Below are 20,296 nucleotides of genomic sequence, written 5' to 3'. Positions count from 1 at the left end.
GATAAATTTTTCAAATATCAACTTTTTAAAATTTTTACTTATACATAGCCGAAGTTATTAATGGTCAAAGATGTTCATTGGATCTACAATAAAATGCCATATAGCCCATATTGCATCTACAAATGAAATTTAGACAAACAAATACATATAATAAAATCAAATAAAGGTTTCTTTTATCAAAGCTACGATCGTTGAATAAATTTTGCAGTGGTACATCTCTCGCACACATTGCTAAAATATATAGCCTTTTCAAAGAGACATTTTAACGATTTGTTGTAGCTGTAATTCTTTCTTTTTGTCAATAACTGATTATGTTTTTTGCTTGACTATAATAATAATGTCCCTAAATTACTTCTATTGGAATGAAAGTTATTTCATTAAAAACTTTTTTTAAATATTTTTTTGCTTAATTATGCATCAATAATTATGTTCCATATTAGCTGCACATTAATTTTTTTGCATAATTATGCATCAATAATTATGTTCCATATTGGACGGGCCGAGCTTGGCCAAAGGCTAAAAATCAGTCCGTTAGGTCCGGGATGGCCAAGGTTCGGACCGAAAATCCTTGCCCAAACCAGGAAATTCAAGCTAGGCCAAGCGGGCTTTTTGGGCTAGGCCTAAAAACAACTAAAAATGAAAAAGCGCTTGTCCATGACCTACCCCAAAACAAAATTCGGGTTAAATTGAGCTCGACTTCAAGCTGAAAAGTTATGCCCATAGCCCGTCCAAAACCAGGTTGGGCCCAATTTGATCAGCTATACAATTTAGGCCTTTAATTGAATTTGTATATGATTTTTTTTTTTAATTTTTTTTTTAATTTGCTAATCATTTTAAAATTAAATTATAATATGGGTATTTTGGATTTAAGAGGAACACCACCACCTCCCATCACCTGCGTATAATAGAGATTTGAGATATAATGCATCCGTTTTCAAAACAATTGATGTTGATTGGATAATTAGATGTAAGAAAAAAAATAGATAAAACTAGAATAAGCGTAAAAAGGTGAATGAATATAATAAATAATTTTTTTAAAAATTGTATATTCTCCCTCCGTGTTTTAATAAGTGTTCCACTTTGAGTGTCACATAGTTTTAGGCAACTAAATTTACTTAAAAAAAAAAACAAAAATGGAAAGGTAAGTCGAGTAATTGGAGTATTAAAAAATTGTAAAAGAAAAATAATGAGATTAGTCATTTAATGAAAAGTAATGAATGTGAGAGGAAAGAAATACAAAGCAATAAAAATAAAGTAGTAAATTTGAATGGGGACCATGAAAAAATAAAGATATGATACTAAATGTAGCTTTTTACCTAAAAAAAAATGTAACACTTATTAAAATACGATTGTATTTATTAAGTTTAACACTTATTAAAACACAAATGGAGTATTAATATTGAGAGAATTAAAGGAATGTTACTATTATGGAATAAGATATTGAGGCAACACTACACGACAATAAGAGTTTTAACAAGAGGTAAGAGCATTCTTAGAGGAGAAAAGACACCAATGAAAAAGTGTTAAAAGAACTTTTTTATAAACACACGAAAAAAAGAGAAGATAACACAATTTATTTCTAGTTTATATCTACCGACACTATTCCAAAACCACCACCACTCAATCAATCAAGAATTCCACTATTGCACTCATAGCCCCACATACACATGCTAATTGCCCCCATCACTTTATCTTTTCCATTAAATTCTTTGCATAAATCAATGTAAAAATGAAATTACAAGAAAAGAAATGATTCAATTCAAGACTAATACAAGTTTTGCATATTATTTTCCCTATAATTATTTCAATATTGGAATACTTTGTTCATACCTAAAAAAATTATTAGGATCAACCAAAGTCTTAACTTTAACTAATCTATCAAAATTCCCCATAAAGTACTTCCTACCATAAACTTCCCCTTCTTTGTAAGTCCAATTACGACTAACACCAATATCAACATCCCTATAATTTATGTAAGCACCCCTAGGATTCTTAGAAACATAAGGTGTCATAAATTCATAAATCTCTCTAATTAACCCCATATTAAGATCATCATCCATTTTTCCTCCAACTTTCCAATCAGCTGAGTATTGAATCTTGAACAAGTTCCCTCTCCTGTGAGGAAATGGTGTATCCGACGACGAAATCTCGTTCATCCTCCCTCCATAAGAGTTAAACACCAACCCTATTCTTTTCAACTCAATCAATTTCTTCCATAATAGCTCCAACCCTACTTTTGTGATGGGTTTTTGTACATAATCCGATTTTCTTTTTAAATAGATATTTGTGTAACTCCTATTTAATAAAACTTCTAAGGAAGTATTGTTGTCGTAGTTTCCCCAATACATTACCGATCTAGCCCAACTCATCTCGAAGCAATCTTGCTTCTTGAGTCCGAGTTCAGGGAATTTTTCGTCTAGTAGAGACACTAACGAATTCGAGTCACCTAAAAAGAGTGACATAAATGTGACTCGTACGGTTAGGTTACCTTTTTGTTTTTCATCATTTGCAGGTTGTAACAATAACCTTATGAACAGATTATGATCAATATCTTTCATTAAAAGCTGCCACTTGTAAACCAAATCAGTAGCACCATCTGATAGAAACCGTTTAATGGTAAAAACGGTTACTGTCTCCGGTACAGGGACAAGATTAACGGTGTATGAGACGACAACAGCGAAACTAGCACCACCGCCACCTCGAATAGCCCAAAACAAGTCCTCACCCATGGTGGTCCGGTTCAATATACGACCTTGAACATCAATAATCACGGCGTCGATTATATGATCCACGGTTAACCCGTGTTTTCTGATCATGTTGCCGTATCCGCCACCGCTGAAGTGGCCTCCTACACCTACGGTAGGGCACACCCCGCCCGGGAACCCCAGAGTGTTGCTTTTTTCTTGTATCCTATAAAAGAGTTCACCTAATGTTGCACCCGCCTCTACGTAGGCGGTTGCGGCCTTAGGGTTGACCTCGATACGACGGAAGTTGAACATGTCGAGGATGATAAAGGGGTGGTCGGAGACATAGGATAATCCATCGAAGTCGTGGCCGCCACTACGGATTTTGAGTTGGTGGCCGAGGTTGCGAGCGCATACGACTGTGGCGGATACTTGGGAGGTGGTCAAGGGTGTGATTATAAGTTGTGGTTTTGGTGTTGTTGGGTATGTGAATCTAAGGTTTCGGATGTAGGCTTCTAGGATTGAATTGTAATTTGTGTTTTCTTTGGAGTAGAGAATTTTTGAGATGTTTGTTGATGAATTTGTTTGTTTTTTTAAGCATTGGAGGAAGTTGATGTATGTAGAATCTAATGATAATGCTAATGTGAATGTTGAAAAGAGGATTAGAAGACAATAGGATAGTTTGTAAGAGTTGTGTTTTGTGTTCATTTTGATTTGGATTGCAAAAGATGAAATTTTTTAAGTGCTTAAGTTGTGTTTATATATGTACACTTCTGGTTCTTAGCTTTCTAGTACAAGTTCTTCAACGCCCATTTTTATTATTATATATTTTTTTTCTTGAGGAAATGTTTAAACTACAATTGATTTCTCTAAAATCATATAAGATGTCAAAATTATCCAATTAGATCCAACCAAAAAAGAAACGATCTCAACAATTATCATTTGTAATAAATTAGAATCATTGAAAAATGGAAATAGTTCAAAAATTAATTGTAAATATTTAAGATACTTATTAGTTGTGACATTATTATTTTTCATATGTTTGCAAAAATCAAATAGGACAAATATATGAAGTAATTGAATGAATAGGGAAAGTTTAATTGATTAGCAAGGTGGTGTATTTTATCATTTATTTAAAAAAAATATATAATCAATGTGAAAGTGAAAGGTTTGAAAAGTCATATTTGGAGAGGGGATATAGTTGTTGTGAAGAAGAAGATATTCTCCTTCAGTCCTTCACATTTTTAAAAAGGATGTTTTCTGCCTTACTGTAGTATGGTAGATTGGTAGGTGACAAAAGATGAAAAGAAAAATTCAGCACATTTGCATGTGGACAGATCATGTTCTTATGATTTTTTCGGTTGTTAATACGAATATGTGTTGTTAAATAAAGGTTATTAATTTCAACTTTTATAATTGGAAAAATTTTAATTTCCATAGTAAGCTATAAAATCAAATAAGATGGAATTGACTAAAAAAAAATGAGTCAATGGATATAATATATCCTTCAATCAACAATGCAATGTAAAAAGAAAAAAAAAGGGAGACTTTTAAGTTACTCCGTATTAGACTTTTCATCGATCAGACATTGTATCAAAGTTTGAGACTTTTAGGCTATGTTTAGCTCAACTGATTTAAATTAACAATTACGAAGTATTATCCATACATCATTTACAGTCTATGATATGTTTTTTCAAAAAAATATTTACAATCTATGATAAATGGAAATTATATCAACAATATCAATATATGCTACGTATATAATAATATCAGCGTGTTTAATGTGTGACTGGTTACACACACCAAAACACTAAACGGGTAACCCTTGACGAATTGAGTAACCCTTGACTGAGTAACCCTTGACTGAGTAAGTCTTGACTAAGCCCCTGATCGATCGAGTAAACTCTGACCAAGTAACCCCTGACCAGCCGAGTAACCCCTGAATAAGTAACGTGACTACACGGTATGGCCAACCACATGTGAAACTTTGTATTTTTAGATGTCAACAATATCTAACTTTGCACAATACAGATTGCATAACATTATAGGACGAATGGAGTAAAAAATAAAAGTCATTTTTCAAATTTTGAATCACAACTCTCAAACCCCATTCTAGTTGATAACTAAAGATGAGCAGCGGATATTGACTAATGAGCAAAAGCAGATAAAATGACTAGAACATAAAGATGTAGGGGATTTATAATATATTTGTCACACTAAAGAGCAAAAGCAGAGTGACTAGAACAAGGCCTTAGCTCGAATTTATTAAAGAACTCCTAAAGGCAAGTCGTCCCCGGAAAGGTGTGATCCTTACTTTAATAATCCAGCCTTACACAAGCCATGAATCAATGAAGATGTACAACCTTCAGTAAGTCTCCAATTAAAGTCCAAACAGCACCAGATTTGTTCGACATAGACCGCCGTTGCTATAGTCTTTGTCATGGGGACTCACCTTATAAGCAATGCAATATCAATATTAGGGGTTAAAACTCCTTAAAAGATTGAAATTTGTTTCCAATTTCATAATCATATGATCTTATTAACTAAAATTAGTGCTCCATTATTTATTTTTTGATTATTTACAACAAAAATTTAGTGCATGAGAGGTCAAATTAAACTGTCCATTAACACGTAAATAACTAGGTATAGACCATTGCAATGCTAATATATTGTCTTCGAATTTATGTGTTGAATTTTCTTTGAGTCCCTAGTCTCACTTGGCCCTACGTAACAATGTTCACAATATCCTCATTTCAAATTTCTGAGTTTTCTGTCCTTACAATGCCACGAACGTAGGGTATTAGCCTCTCAATCTCATCTTTTTTCCTCACTCGTTTTCTACTTTTTCTTTATTCAACTTATATGACCAATCAACTATTCTATCCTCTCACGGATCCATCCATTCATAAATAAGATCTATTCACGTCCTGGATTGATATCGTGATTATGAAAAATGTAAAACGTCGTAATTAATGAGATTGAAGACTGTGAAAATGAAAATTCAAGAGTAATATACGATAATGGAAAATAAAATGTGAATATATTTTGTTTGGAAATTATTAAGAAATGGCAATTCATGTTAACAATAGAATATGATGGAAAGCTTAATTATACAGGGTATTCATGAACTAATACATATGTTTACAGTGTTGTATAGAAAGATCAATGGCTAACATAATCACTAAGATATACTAATATGTATATAATCATTATGATACAAATTAATTATTACAAAAGATATCAATGATATTCACAATGTAATGATATACAATACCATACCATAATAACTAAGATACTAAGAGATATATGACATCTCATACCTATCTCATTGTGTGGGATATATTTAAGAGGAAAACACAAATTGGACCTAGCCTTGACAAAGCACAACACCTAACAATTAAGGAATGAGGATTATATTGATTGATATATAAGGATTTTAATCTTAAATATTTAGGATATCAGATGGGTGCATTAGATATTTTGGACGGAAAAAGTGATTCACTCCTCTCAAAAGAGATTTCAAACCACGTTGACTAGTACTAATATAAAAACACACCATAACAAATTAAACACAACATAAATTCCATTATATTACCAAATCCTAATATTCCACAAAAAATGAAGACAAATATCAACTCTTCTCTACTCCCTTATTATCTTCTAATCCTACTCTCCATAATCTCACAAGCATTATCTTCAAATTCTACATACAATAACTTCTTCCAATGCCTAAAAAAACAATCAATTTCATCAACAAACATCTCCAAAATTCTCTACTCAAAACAAAACACAAACTACAATTCAATCCTACAAGCCTACATTCGAAACCTTAGATTCACATACCCAACAACACCAAAACCACAACTCATAATCACACCCTTCACCACCTCCCAAGTATCTGCCACCGTCGTATGCGCTCGCAACCTCGGCCACCAACTAAAAATCCGTAGTGGCGGCCACGACTACGATGGCCTATCCTACATCTCCAACACCCCATTCGTCATCCTCGATATGAAAAACTTACGACGTATCGTAGTAGACCCTAAACATGGAACCGCCTACGTGGAGGCAGGTTCAACTCTAGGGGAACTCTACTACAACATTCAAATAAAAACAAATAAATTCGGGTTTCCGGCCGGAGTTTGCCCTACCGTGGGCGTAGGAGGCCACGTCAGCGGTGGCGGGTACGGCAACATGATAAGAAAACATGGGTTATCCGTAGACCATATAACCGACGCCACCGTAGTCGACGCAACGGGTCGGATCTTGAACCGGACCTCCATGGGCGAGGACTTGTTTTGGGCTATACGAGGCGGCGGTGGTGCTAGTTTCGCCGCTGTAGTTTCCTACACGGTGAAGCTAGTCCCGGTACCAGAAAAAGTAACGGTTTTTAACATTAAGCGATTTATTAGTGAAAATGCAACGGATTTAGTTTATAAGTGGCAGTTACTAATGAAAGATATTGATCATAATTTATTTATCAGATTATTATTACAACCTGTAAGTGATCCTCAAAATAAAGGTAAAAAGACAGGTAGAGTTACTTTTATTGCACTTTATTTAGGTAATTCAAGTACATTATATTCTTTACTCAAAAATAAATTTCCTGAACTTGGTCTTAAGAAGGAGGATTGCTTGGAAATGAGTTGGGGTAAATCAACGTTGTTTTGGGCTAATTTCGACAACGAAACATCCCCTGAAGTTCTCTTAAGTAGGAACTACTCGGCGAATTACTCGAAGAGAAAATCGGATTATGTACAAAATCCGATCACTAAAGTAGGTTTGAATTTACTATGGAGGAAGTTGATAACCTTGGCGAAACCAGGGTTGGTATTTAACTCTTACGGAGGGAGGATGAACGAGATTTCGTCGTCGGATACACCATTTCCTCATAGGAGAGGTAATTTGTTTAAGATCCAATACTCAATTAGTTGGAAAGATGCAGGGAAAATGGATGATGATAAGAATATTGGGTTGATTAGGGAGCTTCATGATTTTATGACACCTTATGTTTCAAAAAATCCAAGGGGTGCTTATTTTAATTATAGGGATATTGATATTGGTGTTAGTCATAATTGGACTTACAAAGAAGGAGAAGTTTATGGTAGGAAGTATTTTATGGGGAATTTTGATAGGTTAGTTAAAGTTAAGACTTTGGTTGATCCCACTAACTTTTTTAGGAATGAGCAAAGTATTCCGACTTTGAAATAATCATTGGGAGATAAATAGAAATTATGTGTAATTTCTGATTATAGTTTAATTATAGTATTTACATACAATAAAGTTGTAGATTGTTGATTATTATATGATCAAAATGTTTTTAAGGTTACAATTATGTTGGTATTTTTTTTTCTTCATATAATATAAAAGGTTACGCAATTAATCTCTTTTACCTCTCTCAAATCAATATTGGTCGTGCATTGCTGGTCATTGTAAAGGGATTCCATTGATTTTACTAGACTTTTAGAGGTGTTAAATCGGGTACCCAGATGGAGTTTGGGTTGATTCACGACGAGTCAGGATGTTTGGGTCGTGTAATGATGGGTCATTTTAATCTAACAAACCAAATCAAATCGGATTGAGCTTAATCAATTTGGGTTAAAGTTGAGTTCAAGCATGGTCGGATACAAATCGAACTTGGGTCAAGCCAAATTCGGGTCGAGTCATATCGAGTTATGATGAACTCGGATCCGGATTTTATCAGGTTTATTAGGGTCAAAATGGATTTATTTGACTTTCGATCGGGTCACTTCGAATTCAATTAGATATCGGTTCAAATCAATTAAGTTCCGGTTAAAATTTGATGAATCAGGTTACTTCGATTATTAGCTCATTCTCAGTTAAAAATTACTTTAGTTTCAGTTTTGAGTCTACTAATTTAATTTGGATTCGGGTCAATCTCAGTTCAAGTCGTTTTAGCTATATTAGAATACATGTCATGTCATTTTTGTTATTGGAGATTTTCATTCATATGTAGTCTGTTGGATTTCATTAATTAAGTTTCGTATTGGCTTATTAGAATTGTACTGTTATAAGATCAACTACTCAAGGAATTACAGAAAATGACTTTATCGCTTTGATCGGGTGATTATCACATAATTGTAAAATGTCTTTTTCTTTACCGTTTTGCATTTATCTTGTCTTTCTGCGGCTATTTATCATCGTCAAATCATTGGCAACTTGATTATTAGAAGTATTAAGATTGTTTATTATATATTAGCATCTAAATCGTGATTAAGAATACAAGTTTTTCAAATACTAGTAATGTTTGAATTTTGTTATTGTTAATGAAGTTATACCACTCCATTTCGTAATAATCACAACACATTTATTTTACGTTGGTTTCATAATAATTCTAACACCTTATTAGTAAGGACACATTACTAAGGGTCAATAATGAATAAATGTTACTTGAGTTTGACGTATAACTAAAAACGTATAACTAATATAAGTTTTAATAAAGCTTAATAAAGGTTATCCGAATTTAAATAAATTACAACTAAAATAAGCTATAATAAAGTCTAACAAATTAAAGTATATTCAGATAAAGGTTTGTTCAATTCACCTTATTTTCTTTTATTTTAAGACTATAAGTTCAGATAATATCATATAGTTTTAGATAAGTTTATACAAATTCAGATTCACATAAATTCAAATTAGTTCAAATAAATTCAGATAAGTTTGGATAGTTTCAGATACATTAAGAAAAGTTCAGATAATTTTTGAAATATTCAGATTAGTTCAGATAATTTATGATAAATTAAGATAAGTTCAGATAATTTCAAATAAATTTGGATAAGTTTAGATAAATTAATATAAGTTCAGATTATTTTAGATGATTAAAATATTTTTTTATAAATTTAAATAAGTTCAGATAACTTCAAATAAATTCAGATAGGCCAGGTTCAGATTGATATGAGTTCAAATAAATTCAGGTATGTTTAAATAAATTCCGATAAATTCATAGTTGTTTATATAAATTCAGAAAAGTTTAATTAAGTTGAAATAAATTCAAATTCGTCACAATCAAGTGAATAAAAACACACCTAATCACATTAATATATCATATATACATATTTATGTTATAAACTTCAAATTCTATACATTTTAGGAACTCTATATATAATTTTCTGATGAGGAACTATATTTTATGGTACCATGATAATTTAGGATTGTTTGACTTTAGAGTACTAAAATCATAGACTAATATATCGATCATTGTACCATCCCTAAAATGTTGACTCCATTCAAATACTCTTATTGCTTTGCCGCACCACTCTTTACTTCTGTAGTATCTCAATCTATCCTTAATAAGAAGTAAACTTAATTAGTTAATTATAAAAAAAATAATGTATTGTTTTTTTTTTTTTAAAAAAAAAATAAAGTAAAGAACGTGCCTGGCACGTGGGCTGGGCCGGCACGGCACGCCCAGCATGTGGGCCGTGCCGTGCCGTGGGCTGGCCTGGTGGAAATGGAGGCACGGCACGGCACGCCGAGACCCTGTTGGCGTGCCGGCACGGCACGACCCGGCCTGCTGCCCACCTTTAGGAGGGATAGTGAAAATGAATTAAGTGGGTAAGGAAATGAGGGTTTAGGGTAAGGGTGATAGTATTCATTTGCAGCAGTTAAAATGAAAAACCCCCGCAAATCAATATTTTTTATATATGTACATGTAAAATTCATTTTAATTTGCAGCGATTATTTAAAAACACAGCAAATTAATAGCAGCAAATAAATTTTTTTCTTGTATTGTAGTGGGACAATTGATTTATCTTGCGGTCACTCGACCAGATTTGGCCTATTCTGTTCATATTCTCTCTCACTTTATGCAAGAATTGTGTAGTAAGCACTGGGAATTGAAGCAGCTCTGCAAGTTGTTCGATATTTGAAGGGTACCCTAGGTCAGGGGATACTTTTAAGTGTTGATAGTGATCTAACCTTGTAGGGTTGGTGTGATTCAAATTGGCAGCTTGTCCTCTTACTCGTCGTTTTCTAACAGGTTGGCTCGTGTTTATAGGCAAATCTCCCATCTCTTGGAAGACGAAGATACAACATACAATATCAAAGTCGTCTGCAGAGGCTGAATATAGATCCATGGCTGCGGTAACATGTGAGTTGAAACGGTTGAAGGCTTTATTGTTAAGTCTAGGGGTGCAACACCCTAAGGCAATCAGGTAATGCTGTGATAGTGAGTCCGCTTTGCATATTGCGAAAAATCCAGTTTTTAATGAACGAACGAAGCACATTGAGGTTGATTGTCACTTTGTTCGTGATGCAATTAACAAAGGCTTAATTCTCCGTCGTATGTTCCTACTACTTCTCAATTAGCCGACGTGTAATACATTATTGATGGAATACAGAGCAGTAATATATTATTGATGGATTACAGAGTTGCAAAAAGAGGGGTTTTTGTTAATTGTTAAATTTATGGGACTCTTCTTTTTACTTACTCAATCTAGGGTCAAATAAATTTCAGTGTTTTTTTATTTATATCATTATATGATATGAGCAATATTAAGGTTTTGATTTAATTTTATTTTAATAAGAAGAACAGTGAAAGTTTTTAAGCTTTTTTTTTATATATATAAAATACATGGTAACCTGGTAGTGCAGGTAATTGGCCGGAAAAAGCCAACTCAAGCAGGTCATAGTACCCAATTTCCCAAGGTTGAAAGTTCAGTACCCAATTTGCAATTTAGCTCAAAGTTCAGTACCCAACTTTTATGTTAACTCCAAAATCTAGCAACACTCTCATAATTGCCTTAATAAAGAAAATTCTAATTAAATTTTGAGAAAGTTATATCCCTGTTTAAAAAATTAAACAGATGAATAACTAATTATTACACGCAATGTCTCAATAATTTGTGCCAGTTGAATTAAGATGATAAGCAACAACATGTGAGTTAGTTGTGACTAGCTTAAAATTAATCATCTAACAATGAAGAAGTTCAATAGCATAATTATAAGTAAAAACTTTAACTATTAGTAATTGACTTTAAAATGGAATTGACTTTAGAATGGCAAAATAATTTAAGCACCCGAGCCAAACATATACTACCTCTGTTTTTTTTATTTGGCACATTTCTCTTTTCACGCTTGCCAATACACTATTTTAACGGTTAATATCTCTAAATCTCGACATTGTAAAATTATAAAAAGTGGATTTTAATAAAATATATATTGAGACGATTCAAACAAGATCCCTTGTTTTGTGTCAACTTGTGCATAAATAAAATATACGTACATATAGCTTAGTAAATAAAACATAAGGTGTCATAAAATTATGAAGCTCCCTAATTAACCCAATATGTTTATCACTAGCCTCTTGCCCTGCATCATGCCAACTATCAGAGTACTGAAGAGAGCAATACATATTAAGATAATCATTTTCAAAATTTTACAATTTCAAATTTATACTTTGACATGTGTGTCCACTCAAAATAAAGTAAAATTAAGCTCTTTAATAAATGGCCTACTAATCTTGACTAAAAAAAAAAAAAAAAAAACTCTTCATATTTATTAAGCTTTTAATGGGCCTAACTTGTGAAACGTAGATAATGGCTTCTTTCTAAAACCGTTTTGTGTTGGGCTTTTTGTTAAAAATGCGGCAGCTGCAAAAGGCATTGATTGATTACAAATTTTTCCCTAGACTCTAATGTATGCAGCTTCCCCTACACCCCCCTTTTTATACTACGTCGTTTTATCTAGTAGCACTTTTTGTATTATTTTTTTTTTCCTTTTCTTCTTTGCTTTCAATTCAAACAAGAATATAAATATTTTTACAAACCTCATTTGCTTCATTTTCTCTCTCTTCTTTTTCACTGATAACATTTTCTCTCTCTTGTTTTTTCTTTTTATTATAGTTTTTTAAATTACTCTCTCTTCTTTCATGGAGATCAATGTAAATAATTCGTACTTTTAATGATAATCAGTCAATCGATTTTGATAATGCTTTGTTTTATGATTGTAATTGTATGATTATAATGTTTTGATTTCATAGTTTTTGTTGTATTGATTTTAATTTTGATAATGCTCTGGTTTTGGTATTATTGTTGTTATTATAAGTTGATTAATAATTTAGGTTGTATTGTTCTTCTAATTCGATTGTTTTTTTTGTTTTTGTTTTTGTTTTTGTATTTTTTTTTATTGTAATGTTATTATTTGAGTGTTGTTTTTTTTATAGACTTCACTTTCACTCTCATTTCTTTCACCAATTTCATTTTCTCTCTCCTCTTTTTCACCAATTTCATTTTCTCTCTCCTGGTTTTTTTTTTTATTTATTGTTTTTCAATTTTCTCTCTCTTCTTTCATGGAGATCAATATAAGTAATTCTTACTTTTAATGATAATTAGTCAATTGTTTTGATAATGCTTTGTTTTACAATTGTAATTGGATGATTATAATGATTTGATTTCATAGTTTTTGTTGTATTGACTTTAATTTTGATAATGCTTTGGTTTTGTTATTGTTGTTATTAGTTGATTAATAATTTAGTTTGTATTGTTCATCTAATTCGGGGTTTTTTTTTTTTTTGTATTTTTGATTGTTGTTTATTCCAGTTTTGTGCGTTTCGTATGAGTATATATATTGTTGTTTTAATTTTGCTATTCGATTATTTTTACCAATTTTGTGCGTCGTAAAAAAATAATCTTAGTTAAAATAATGATCACTTCTGTAACAGTAAATGTTCATTTATATTTAATGTATTTTTTATGTATTAAAATACTTGTATATGTTTATTGTAGTTGTATTTGAATACTTATGTTGTACATGTGAATTTCAATTATTTTCATTGTTTTATAAATGCTCATATACATTTTAACTAGTGAATATATTTTATATTTGTTCTGTTGTAATAATGTTCATTTATGTAATTATAAATGGTCATTTATATATATACTTGTGTTTATGGAATTATATGTTGTACATGTGACTTTTTTTTAATGATTATCACTATTTTGTAGTTTCAGAAATAATGTTCAGTTATATGACGATAGATGATCATTTATGTTTTACATTTGGTAATTCAACTGTAATTGACCAAATGCATCATTATAATTGAACATTATTGCTAATGTAATTTATTACATGTTACATTATTGCAGTGGGAAAAAAGGATATTATTATTTTTGAAGAAGCAAGTAAGTCTGAGTTAGTGGGGAACGAAACAATTTAAAACTGCTAATGAAGTTTATGAAATGTGTTCAAATTCCAATTATATGGTCAAGCAAATAATCAAGTTGCTACTAGTGTTCAAAAGATCGAGTGCTCAACTTCCTCCCATTATCTTCCAAAAATGTAAAAATTCCTATAAATGCTCAAATGGCTCTAATATTTATAAGAATATCTTTAACCTTTTGTTATTAGGATCTTGCTAACGAGCGCCCCGGGGCGTTAGATAAGGTTAAATTATATTGGTTGAAATAGTATTAAGTTAGGAATTCATGACAAAATCATGCGTCGTTCGGTGCAATTAATGTTAATTTTACTCTAATATTTGCACTTTAATTCTCTTATCTAACGCCCCGGGGGCGCTCATTAGCTTTTGCCTTGTTATTAAGTACTATTCTTCTTATTGAATATTATTTTTTTTTTAAAATCTTCTATAAGTGAATATTTTAGTATTTGTAATTGAGCATTTAGTTTTTAAAAATGATCATTAAGTTTTTGTAAAGAATCATTTAGCTTTTGTGAATGATCAAAATTGATTAACATAATACTTTACATAAAATCCGCAATTTTCATATAAAATTGTAAGAATTATTCTATAAACAAATAACATCTACTCCGTATCAAACTTTAAACGTATAAAATTAAATAGTTAATCACATAGAGTAATTCTGTTAACAAATAATATCTACGAAGTATAAGTTTTATCAACCAGCTATGGACATATATCTATCCATAAGTGAACATATTATATTATGCCTTTGCAAATCTTTTTGATGTTATTCTATTATTCTTAGACTCATGGTTTTTCTTCAGTAGCATTAGTTGAGCAGTGTATTGCAATTTGCATCCCCAACCTTGTGATTTAGCCTACATGTTAATGAAAATGAATTGTTATTAAAATAAACAGTACATTAAGTGTTATATAATTGAACATTATGTGCTACAAAATTGAACACTAAATACTATAACTTGTTTATTAAATTTTACTTAAAATGTTAGCTTTAAAGGCACAAACATTATGTGCTACAAAATTGAACACTAAATATTATTTTGCCAAATCGTTTATTTTTATCACATTGGTGTATCGTTTAAAAATACTTTTAGTAAAAAAAATGATCACTTGTGTAATAGTAAATGTTCATTTATGTTTAATGTATGTTTCTGTAGTAAACTATAGGTTTATTGTAGTCGTATACGAAAATATATGTTGTACATGTAAATTTGAATGATTTTCATTCTTTTAAAGATGCTCATGTAAATTTTAACTAGTGAACATATTTTAATATTTATTCCCTCAAAAAAAATAGTTTAACATTTGTTATTCTGTTTTGTTGTAATAATGTCCAATTATGAAATTATAAATGTTCATTTATATATACACTTGTGTTTATGGAATTATAAGTTGTACATGCAACTTTTAATGATTATCACTGTTTTATAGTTTCATTAATAATGTTCAGTTATGTAACTATAGATGATCATATATATTTTTACATATGGTAATTTTACTGTAATTGATCAAATGCATTATTGTAATTGACCATTATTGCTACTGTATTTGTTCATTTATTACATTTTTAATTATTGCAGTGGGAATAGAGGATGCTGTTATTTTTGAAGAAGCAAGTCACTTTGATTTTCGGAGGAAACAATTTCCTTCGGTAGATGATGCTTATGAAATATATAATGAGTATGCTTTTATGAAAGGTTTGGGATCAGAGTTAGGAGGAGTAAGAGGCGAAAGGATGGCTCATTTTTTATGAAAGGATTTATTTGTTCTAATAAGGGGTTATAAAGATAATAAGTGTAGAAATATTAGATGCTATGAGTGACTTGATACAAGAACTGAATGTTTAACTTTTGTACAGTTTCCTATTGACCGTTAAGGTGTGTTTATGAACATATTCTAATATAGTTAGTGAATGATGGTTCAAAGTCGTAAAAAAATATTAGTATTATATATATACTATTTAAATGTTTGCTTTTGAACGATGTGATTTGTAATAATACTTTGGGAAACAAAAAGTTTATATCCTTCTTATTAAAATCAAATAGAAATTGTATATCACCAAAAATTAAACTATTGAATATTAAATATACAATTCAATTCTACACATATTGATGTTGCGCGAATCCATGCATTCTTGATTTCCTTATTTTTGTCGTCTGATCTTTCTTTTCCTTGCTAAATATCCACGATTCTTTGTTTAACTAATCGACAAAAACAAGATTTTTTTAGTTAGATTTGAGCAAGAATAAGTGTTGAAATGAACCAATTTTCATATGAATATGAAAATATAACAATTGAAATGATCGATATGGAAATGAACATATGTTAATATATAAATGAACATATATATTTGTAGAATTGATCATCTATTAATATGGAATGAACAACTATTAATACAATAATGAACATATTTACATAATTGAATATGAAAATGTACATCTATTAATATATATAAATGAACATGCATTAGTTTAAAAATGCCTATGAAAGATATCAATCGATGAACATGAAATATATACGTAAATAACACTTGAAGCTATCAATATGTGATTTATCATACATCCATCTGAAAAAAGACATATGTTGAAACTCAAAATTTAACCGAGCATGAAATATTTGAAGAAGATGACCAAAATATAAATATTTATCAAAATTCTAGTAATCGTATATTAATATGTGAAAACCATATACTTTTATGCGATTGAACATCTACCAAAATACAACCGAATATTCATCTAAAATCATTTTCCACTCCAAACTATGAAAAAGAATGACATTTATATATACAATGACTATGTAGTAATAATTTTCCACTCCAAACTATGAAAAAGAATTAACATTAATACAATGACTATGTTGTGATATATAAATGTAGTAATATATTTATATTAATCATCTATTAACATGTGAATGATTGTATACTAGTATATAAATGAACATTTATTGAAACGGAAATGAACATTCAGTAAAAAAGAAACGCTACAAACTAATTCAATTAATGTTTACTTTTCTCCAGATTCTTTGATGTTCTTATCTGAAACTATTTCCTTCAACTGCCCAAAAAAAGAAGAGAGAATACTTCATAGTTCATACCCAAAAATGAAAAGCTACTTGTTCAGATTACTAGTTTTTAAACGAAAATTAGTAAAAATTACTAAAATGCAATAGTTCATAATCTTTTTCTATGTTTTATACTTCGATGATGATCCTGTAACACAATTGCAACAAAAAATTACTAAAAATAGGGTTCGTTTATATTCTTTTTTGAACTAAATATGAACAAAATCACTTACTCCTTTGAATTTCGACCTTGATTAGTTGAATTATGTAGTAACTGAACAATTTTTTTTGATAATTTGTCACAAATTTATAGAAATTTCATATTTGAAAATGCAAAAAATAGATGTAGAGAGAGAAAATGTAGAAAATGGGTGAGGAGAGAGAAAGTGAAATGATAATGTTTTTTTTTTTTCTTATGTATATATGGGGTGGGGGAAATAGTACGGATATTACTATGTAGTTACTGTAAAAGTGAGTATTTGGGGAAGGGGTGTTAAACGATGAGTTTAGGGAGGGGTGTAGGCTAAGATGCCTAGACTAGAGTCTAGCCATATATAATCCTTGATTGATTTATTTTTTTTATTTTTTTATTTTTCAGGGCCTAAGCCCATTATTTGATCCATTAATTATAAATAATACCTTAGTCTTTATCACTCTTCTAAAAGGTAGAAAATACTTTTACATGAGTAATAAGACGTAATCCTTTCCTCTATTGCTCTTGTCTTTGTATTGACCCAACTTCCGGACTACTATAGACATTCAGAACAAAAAAAGAACGGACAGAATAGATCATATAGAGTTCAAGTGGTGGTTAGAAGATGCACTTATATTGACATTTTGTTGGGACTACCATTGATTTTCACAACTTTTAATGGCTTTTGATTTTTTATTTTTTTTTAATGGTAAATTATAGGGTAGGGGTCGCTATGAAGAATCGAACCCCCATCACATAGAGGGAGATGGAGGGACTAGCCATCCATCCATCTCCTCATTCATCTTCTAATTGCTTTTGATGATCTGTAGTACTCTTTTTGTATTTCTAAAGTTCGACTCATTTATTATAGAAAAGTACGAAATAGAGAATGAGCTTAACAAAAAGTGGATAAAGTAAAAGAGATGGAATAAAAATTGGGAATCTGATTTTGACACATCAATTGAATTTGGCACATGCTGTTGCGTGAAAATTATAAAATAATGTGCTCTTACAATGGGTGTGTCAATATCAATAATTGGTATCCTAAAATCATTTTCTTAAAAATTGGGTGGATGTAAGAAAAAGGTGAATAAACTAAAAAAAGAGAAAATGAAAAGGTGTTACAAATATCAAATATGGGAGGGATAATGAAGTAAAACAATTTGTCCAAAAATGAAACATGTAAATATATTCTAAGACAAACTTATTGAAACACCCCAAAACAAAAGTGATTGAGCCAAACTTTCAAGAATGAAAAGGCTAAGTATGATTGATTCCACACATGTTGTAGTATATATGGATATTATAGTATTTTGGAAAATTAAAATAAAATATAAATCAAATATTTCCACAATACAATATATAGTATGCTTAGTACTTCAGTTCATATATATTTATAAAAGTTACTCGTATACAGTTTATCCACAAAAGACCTTATATCGCAATTAGGTCGTATCCTAATCACTGTATTCAGTTTTTTCGGGGGGGATAAAAGTTTGATTTTTTTTTTTTTTTTTTGAATTAAGCTTAAGCCGCAAAAGTTAAACAGAACAAAATACACAACAAAATTAAAAGAGGATAAACTACAGTTTGCTATTGTAGCAAGTAAGTGCGCCCTCTCCACCGCTGCTCGGTCCACCTTATGAACGCTGCACCAATCAAATTCCACCTCAGGTGGGTGCATTGCGTGAAGACCATCTCTCTTCTTGGCGGCAAATAGCCCCTGCTATCGGAGACCTTCCGAGATAATTGCCGGTGTTGACAAATTGACGGCAGCAGACGTGGTGAAAATCTGATTATTACGTGAGATCCACAACCCCCAGAGAGTTGCGATAAAGAAGGTTGTCGTGTGACCATCATAACCATCCTGGCTTAGGAACAACCGGATATAGTACAGAATCCAATCGCCGAAGGATTGGTCTGCATTAGCTTGTGAGTGGATATATAAAATTCCACCCCTCCATGCATCCTGCGCATTCATGCAAAATCTGAATAAGTGCTATAAGTCTTCCTCCTGTGTCCTGCATAGGTCACAATATATACTTACAGCAAGCCCCCTTCTCCCGAAATTAGCCTTTGTAGCGATTCCATTCTGCATGAGTTTCCACATAAACAGTTTCCATTTGGGCATAATGTTAAGGGACCATAATATCTTATATATCCCTGACATGTCGTCTGCAACGGTCGAGAGATTAGATTGTTTGAGGAAATGCCTTGTCTTGACTGTATAAATACTGGACTTATGGGAGCACCAGTACATGTAGTCATCCGTGTCACTTCCCGGTAACTCCATCCTCGCAATTGATGAAGCATCTCTATGAACAAAAGCAGAGTTAAGTCGGTCGAGGTTCCTCTCACTTCCAGACGGACAGATGAAGTGACTCGCCTTCCAAGTCTTCGCCTGGCGCAAAGTAACCAAAGAATTATATTCAGGCATCCTGCTAACCATTCATTTATCTCTCCCTGCCACTATGGACTTCCCATTCCGTACCTTCTAACCACAACCCTTGATCAGGTTATTGCCCGCCTTTATTAGGCCTCTCATCCCCAAGAGTAATTTTTATTGCGAAATCGGACCTCCACACCCGTGGCAACCGAGCTCTGAAACTGGGCCGCACAAACCTTCACGAGTAAGAGCTGAGGGTTATGGAATAAAAGCCAACTTGTTTCATAAGCAATGCCGAGTTAAAAGCACCCAAACTTCTGATTCCTAGGCCTCCCATACCCTTAGGCAGACACACTTTTTCCTTAGCTACCCAGTGCATTCCTTTATTATCTCTATTCGACCAAAGGAAGGCCGTAAGAAGGGAGTCGACCTTATTTGAAATACTAGCTGGCATCTCAAAACAATTGATTACATGAGAGGCAATTGCAATGAGTACATAATTGATTAAAATCAATTTCTGTTGTTGAGAAAGAGTAACCGCATTCCAGCCTGTAATTCGTTTCCTAATATTATCGACTATGTACTGAAAGGAAGCACCCTTATTACCTAGAAAATCAACAGGAACACCGAGGTGAGTCCCTAACTGGTCAACTTTGGGCATGCCCAAGATACCTTCGAAGGATCTTTGTAAAGCTATCGGAGTATTGGAGCTGACTTTGAAGTACGACTTCCCCAAGTTCATTCGTTGTCCCGAAATATCGAAAAACCTGTGAATAACATCAGTAATGGCC

The 20,296-nt window shown here is 31.7% G+C and overlaps 2 protein-coding genes across 2 annotated transcripts; one reads left to right on the top strand and one right to left on the bottom strand.

The window, feature by feature from the left end:
* Window positions 1-1,518: 1,518 nt before the first annotated feature.
* On the bottom strand, window positions 1,519-3,525 carry LOC110735749 (berberine bridge enzyme-like 21). Its single transcript, XM_021915928.1, has one exon. It carries the CDS (start codon window positions 3,390-3,392, stop codon window positions 1,800-1,802), a length of 1,593 nt encoding a protein of 530 aa, XP_021771620.1. The 5' UTR covers window positions 3,393-3,525; the 3' UTR covers window positions 1,519-1,799.
* Window positions 3,526-6,157: 2,632 nt separating this feature from the next.
* On the top strand, window positions 6,158-7,963 carry LOC110735748 (berberine bridge enzyme-like 19). The gene has a single exon (XM_021915927.1). The coding sequence runs from the start codon at window positions 6,303-6,305 to the stop codon at window positions 7,893-7,895; it is 1,593 nt and encodes a 530-aa protein (XP_021771619.1). The 5' UTR covers window positions 6,158-6,302; the 3' UTR covers window positions 7,896-7,963.
* Window positions 7,964-20,296: the final 12,333 nt, after the last annotated feature.

This window comes from Chenopodium quinoa, unplaced genomic scaffold, assembly GCF_001683475.1.
Source record: "Chenopodium quinoa cultivar QQ74 unplaced genomic scaffold, ASM168347v1, whole genome shotgun sequence".
NCBI classification, from domain to species: domain Eukaryota; kingdom Viridiplantae; phylum Streptophyta; class Magnoliopsida; order Caryophyllales; family Amaranthaceae; genus Chenopodium; species Chenopodium quinoa.
The sequence above is the reverse complement of the archived record's forward strand: the minus strand, read 5'-3'. Positions and strand labels throughout refer to the sequence as shown.

Excerpts from the sequence above, each read along its gene's own strand:
- LOC110735749 (XM_021915928.1), bottom strand. The coding sequence starts at position 3,392 with ATGAACACAAAACACAACTCTTACAAACTATCCTATTGTCTTCTAATC.
- LOC110735748 (XM_021915927.1), top strand. The coding sequence starts at position 6,303 with ATGAAGACAAATATCAACTCTTCTCTACTCCCTTATTATCTTCTAATC.